The 6,021-nt window shown below is 50.9% G+C and overlaps 1 protein-coding gene across 1 annotated transcript; it reads left to right on the top strand.

The window, feature by feature from the left end:
* The first annotated feature begins 4,213 nt into the window (after window positions 1-4,213).
* On the top strand, window positions 4,214-6,021 carry LOC123172304 (phenolic glucoside malonyltransferase 1-like). The gene is made up of 2 exons (XM_044589300.1): window positions 4,214-5,160; window positions 5,228-6,021. Exons 1-2 carry the CDS (start codon window positions 4,456-4,458, stop codon window positions 5,912-5,914), a joined length of 1,392 nt encoding a protein of 463 aa, XP_044445235.1. The 5' UTR covers window positions 4,214-4,455; the 3' UTR covers window positions 5,915-6,021.

Here is a 6,021-nt window from a genome sequence, read left to right as displayed (position 1 = left end):
TACACAACAGCGCACACCCATATTGTGGTGTGATATTTTAAGGGCAACTTACCTGACGACAAACACAGTGTTTCATGCTCGGACCAAACACATTGAGATTGACTTTCATTTTGTGAGGGAACGAGTAGCTGCAGGTGCATTGGAGGTCAGGTTCATTTCAACAGATGATCAGCTAGCGGATGTATTTACTAAACCCGCCTACCCGTGAGATGCTAGACTGCTTCAGAACAAATCTGAATCTTGTATGTAGTTCAAATTGAGAGGTATGTAAAATAGGGTCTAGTTTGCATATATTGTATTTGTACCTGTATACGTATGTAATCTGATCATCTATATATTGAGATGTGAGGTGGATGTAATCCCACGCAAAACCCTAAACCCATCTGTTCTAACTGGGAGGGCGATTGCTGAGATGACAGCTAGTTCGGCACCTGGCCCAGTAGCGTAGACAAACCCCAGGCAAGAGGGGTCTTGGCCTCTTTATGATCATATTTTATGCTGATTATCAACTCGTAGGAAGCAAATATGTATTGGCGGGTCTCATAAAAGGAAGCACTTCATTGGAAGCAAACTTCTTTTTTTTGCGATGATATTGAAAGCAAACTTAATCATACAGGAAGCATACAAGGCTGCATTTGTGGGCTGCACGTTCAGTAAAAATCCAATGGAATCTACTCAGAGGATGAACAAACGGCAGCAGAGAGAGGCAGTTAGCGAGGATACTGGAGCGAACTCAGCGGGAGCAGTTACCACGGCAGACTTAATTAAGCAAGCAATCTAACAACACGCAGAACTATACTAGCAGATCCAACGAGTTGCATGCTTTCAATCCTAGGGCCTTCGATTGGTCTGATAGAAGCAAGTGATCTGATGCCCAGCAATTCTTTTTTTTTTTGCACATTGATGCCCAGCAATTCACTAATGCATTTGATCCAATCGATCGATCATTGACGATCACGCAGAGTCAGCAGCTTGGACCAATCTTCCTTGGACCATATGGGCAATTAGTGCTCAGATCTGTACACTCAACTCTCACCCTACACATGCTGCGATTGAGCCCACTTCATTAACGCACTCCTCGCGCCTGCATGCATGTTGGTCTATCTTAGAGCGATTGACGCAAAAATATTTAAAGTTTTAGGTTTGTCGGAAGTTCAAAATTTTAAGTTTAATCATCTACATATAAATACTAAGATCTATAAGTTTAAATTTATATATACAACATGAAAATTTATTTTATAATGAATCTAATGAAACTTTTTTTTTGCGAGTGCTAATGAAACTAATTTGGTGCTTTAAATGTTTGTATATTTATGAATAAATTTGGTTAAACTTAAAAGATGTTTGACTTGGGACAAACCTAAAAATTCTATTTTGAAATCGATGGAATATTTGCTATAGATAGATAAATAAAACTACTGTTTGAAAGAAAATAATATATTTGATTATGTCCACAGTCTGCACCATGAACCATGGACAACTATTGATCAGATATATACACCCTGTCATCCTACCCATAGTGCCGGAAGCTATAGGCACCCGTCCTTCAGTTGTGGCCCGGCTACATCGCTGGTTAGCGCTGCTCTTCGTCCTTCTCGGTGACAACCGCCTTGTTCGATGGAGGGCGCTCTTGGAAGCTTTCCAACTCTGCTTGGTTGTTCTTTGAAAGCGGAGGCGTGACTAGCAATGTGTGATCGTGTTAGGAGTCTCTCCTACATGGGCCAGTCGTTTGGGCCCGCACTTGGGCCTGGCCCATTCGGCAACTAGCAAGTAACCCCTAGAGAGACAACTAAGAGAGTATCCAGTGTATCACGGCTTTGGCATGACGTCTCCCTTCTCCTACCTCTGGTCCTTTTTTTTCTGTTCTTTTTGATTCCTCAAATCCTGTAGCTTCATTGTTGCTTGTAATCCAAGCTTGTATCCAGTAGATAGTAAGAGAGACATCTGGTACCTTGCATATCGATTTAAGGACATTGATTGGTCGATGCGGCAAGGATGTCACTCAGCTAGCTCTCGGGTGAGCATCTCTATTTTCTGATGGTAAGGCGCCTTTCGAGCCAAGGCAAGGGGAAAGGGTTCCCCTTCGGAATAGAGTAGGCAGTTGTTGTGCTCCTCTAGTCACTCGATCTGCTGTCTCCGGTGATGGTTCTTCCTAGTTTGCCTAGTCTCCCACATCTCAATTGGTACCTTCGTGAGGAGTGCATCTCCATTCAAGCTCAGTTCTTAGTGCTCCAGATTCTAGCATGCTTGTAATGGTTCATTTTCTTTGTATCAGTTTCAGTCGTTCATTTTCTTTGTAAGAGTGATGTAATTCCTGACATTAATTCAAGTCCGGGCTCATTTCAAGCCTTCTTCTAAAAAAGTAACCAGTATTTAGGATGAAAAAGAGCATGACTCGACAAATCATGCGAGATGTATATCTTTGACATATAATCGTAACAATTCAACCTCATAGCAAGCTTGCTAACCTGGGCCCTTAGAGCATCTCTTAAAGAAGATGTAGATGCTAAAATAACTAATTTTTACATCATGAAGGCAAAAATCGCTACTTCAAGACACAACTGCCAACAGATGATGTAGATGCAAAAATATTATATCACTTCCTTCTAGTGATGTAAAATGCCACATCTTGAGATGCAAATTTGCATCTCTACCTCCCAGCTGATGTAAAATTTCAGGCGCGCATCAACCGCCAACCGCCGCTTCATTTCAGTTCCCCGAGCCTTCCTGACGCCCGCGCACTTTCGTCCCCTGGCCGAAAACATTGTCGCCGCCGCCCGTCCATCCATCCCTGTCCTCACCGCGATCCCTCCGGCTATCCCCACCTCCCGCCACACCGCCTTAGTCGGTGATGAGACACCGATTTGATTCCGTCCCGCCGCACTTCCGCCACCATGCCGCTCGCCCACCGGACCACGCTGTCACCGCTCCGCTGCCAGATATGACCACTCCACCGCCCCCGCCGCCGGTTCTGCCGTTGCCCTTCTCCAAATCGGCTGAACTGGCCGCTTTCTTCGCTGCTGAATCACCGCCGCGTGATTTGAGCTCCCCCCGACGCCCCGCCGCCAGATTCGAGCATCACACCCCCACCAGACTCAACCTTCTCACGCCGCGTGACCGTCGCCACGTCGCGACCAATCAGGCTCTTGATTACCAGCCGCGCCACCGGCCATTCGAGCTCCCGCGGCCTCATTCGACCACCCGCCTCTCATCGCTTGGCTGTCGGTGCCCTCCGGCGCTCCTCCCGGCTCTCAGTGCTCGACCGCCGGCGCTCATGCCAACTAGTTTTACATCTTGAAATACATCATCTATTAGAGTAGGAATTTTATATCACCAAATATATATCATCGTTGGAGTTGGGACATTTTTCAAGATATAAAAATCATTTTTTATGTTGTAAATTATACAATGACTAGTTTTACAATCCTAAATTTGCATCACCCATTGGAGATGCTCTTATGGGGTAATGCAACAATACTGAGAAATACAAAAGCAAGAAACAACACACACACACTAAGCAGACGCCCAACAAATAAAACGGCTCGGCAAGACGCGCGCCCGTTTCTCTATTTTCCTAACCTTATTTATCTATTGTTGGACTACTCTCTGTCGTGTCCCGATGATTGACGTAATCTCTGACCAAAGCACCGGCCGTATCAGTAACCCATCTCTGGCCGGCGTCATTCCATCTAGAAGCATTCATAGACACACACACACACACATTTGTCCACCGCAGGTAGGAACCTTCTAATCAGCCACGCTAGCTGTCCTTTTTATCGTCCTAAATGAATAAAAGCAGGCTGTCTTTTCCAAGCGAACCTTGTACTCTCCGGCCATGAACCAGCTGGTATCTACTCCCTTCATTCCATAACATAAGCAGTGTCAAAAACCCTTCCTATGTTATGCCATTTTATAGAAGTGTTGGCATGACATAAAAGCGTGTAGTTGGTCTACGTCGTACGTGAATTATATCATTTGTATACTTTTCTATGAATCTAAGGTTTCTAGTATGAGGTATTTCGATGTAGAGAAACAAATTTAAGACATGACTGATCACAGTCCACAAACGCGTCCGAACGGGTTTGTTGACGTTTGAAGGGTCAGATCTACTGTCCACGGCTGTAGATGCTCTATAAAGATGAAAAACGGAGTGAGTATCTTACAAGTAATGAGCACAGCTGGATGCGTAACGCCTGCCGCCTCGGTGGGTGGCTATGTGAGGATGTGTTTACACCCGGCACGTATTCCATTCCACCGCAGACCGCACCACCGCATATCATGCGTAACGCCGGATCATCCAGTTTTGTTCTCATCGTAGGTCCAGCTTCCGTCTTCCTTGTGCCTGCCCAAGAAGACGCCCACCACCGCTATAAGAGCGCGGCGCATCTATCAGTCTTTTCATACCCATCTAGCTCTCCGGCGAACAACCAGTAAGTGCGGTGCCGGCCGGTCGGGATGGACGAGGCAAGCTCCCACGCCGCCGCCAAGGCCGCGCCCGTGCGGGCTGTCGCCGTTTCCCGGGTTGCGCCGTCGGTGCTCGGGCAGGGGCAGCGCGGGGAACGCGTGAAACTTTCCTTCCTTGATTCGTTGTGGGTCGTGCTGCCGCCGATCCAGCGGGTGTTCCTGTACCAGCTTGGGGAGGATGGCGGCAGTGACGACGGCTTCCAGGCTGTGGTCGAGCGACTCAAGCGCGCTCTCGCGGACACGCTGGCGCACTACCTGCCCCTGGCGGGGACGCTGGAGTACGTGGCGGAGACCGGGGACGCCTTCGTGGACTGCACCAACGCCGGGGTCGCCTTCATCGAGGCCGAGGGCGGCATGGATGTGCATCGTCTAGCTGGCGACGAGGCGCACGACACCCTCGCATTCCTGAGCCTCGTGCCGGAGCTCGATGCACGGGTGCTCCCGGCGCCCGTGCTGTCAGTACAGGCCACTCGTCTAAGCGGCGGCCTGGCGGTCGGCCTGTCTGTGCACCACGCAGTAGCCGACGGACGCGCCGTGTGGCGATTCATGGAGGCTTGGTCTTCCGCTGCCCGCGAGGGCTCCCCAGTCACCAAGGTCCTCGGCCCGCCACACTACAGCCGCGACGTCATCTCACACCCGAACGCCGACGAGCTCGCCCGCGAGATGCTAAAGACCGTCGCGCCCAATCTCCCAAAGGTAATTTTCGGAGCCATCAAGCGAAGCGAGCCTTGTGTTTTGTTGACATTGGCATACATCCTCGCAGGTGAGGGGGCAGTACGACTTCAGCCAGCGGTTCCTGCTGGCGCGCCGAACGTTCTACCTCGGCGCCGACGAGATCCGGTCGCTTAGGCGGCGGATCGACGACCTCGCCTCCGCCGAGTCTACTGCCGCCGGTGGCGACGCGCCCCAGCCGAAACCAGTGTCAACGTTCGTGGCGCTGGCGGCGCTGAGCTGGACGGCGTTCGTTCGTTCCAAGGGGCTCGGCGCCGGGGACGACACGTACCTGGCGTTCCTCGCCGACCTGCGCTCCCGCCTCGACCCGCGTGTCAGCGAGGCTTACCTCGGCAACTGCGTGCGCGCGTGCCTGGCGAGCTGCGCCGACGCGGCGGATCTCCTCGGCCAGGCGGGCATCCTCCACGCGGCGCGGGCTGTGCAGGCCGCGGTGGCGGAGATGGAGGCGGCACCGCTGTCCGGGACGGACAAGGGGTGGATGCAGAAGCTGATGCGGCTGCCGTTCCAGCGGCTGACCAACGTGGCGGCGAGCCCTCGGTTCCGGGCCTACGAGGCGGCTGACTTCGGGTTCGGGAAGCCCGCGCGCGTGGAGCTGGTGTCCATGAACCACGACGGCGAGATGGTGCTCGTCGGCGGCCGCCGAGATGGTGAGGTGCAAGCCTCCGTGTCGATGGACCCGGCGCACATGGACGCATTCAAGGCCTGCATCCTCGGCTAGATAAATTTTCAGTTTTGCTAAAGCACATCTAGATGTGTCATAAGTATCACACATCTAAGTTCTATGTCATTGATCTTACATCGAGATTTATGTGGATATTTTTTTTT

Source organism: Triticum aestivum, unplaced genomic scaffold (genome assembly GCF_018294505.1).
Source record: "Triticum aestivum cultivar Chinese Spring unplaced genomic scaffold, IWGSC CS RefSeq v2.1 scaffold266847, whole genome shotgun sequence".
Lineage (NCBI taxonomy): Eukaryota > Viridiplantae > Streptophyta > Magnoliopsida > Poales > Poaceae > Triticum > Triticum aestivum.
This window is presented reverse-complemented; position numbering and strand designations above follow the sequence as displayed.

Coding starts and splice junctions, on each gene's coding strand:
- LOC123172304 (XM_044589300.1), top strand. CDS start 4,456: ATGGACGAGGCAAGCTCCCACGCCGCCGCCAAGGCCGCGCCCGTGCGG. Junction 5,161..5,227: donor TCGCGCCCAATCTCCCAAAG/GTAATTTTCGGA, acceptor ACATCCTCGCAG/GTGAGGGGGCAGTACGACTT.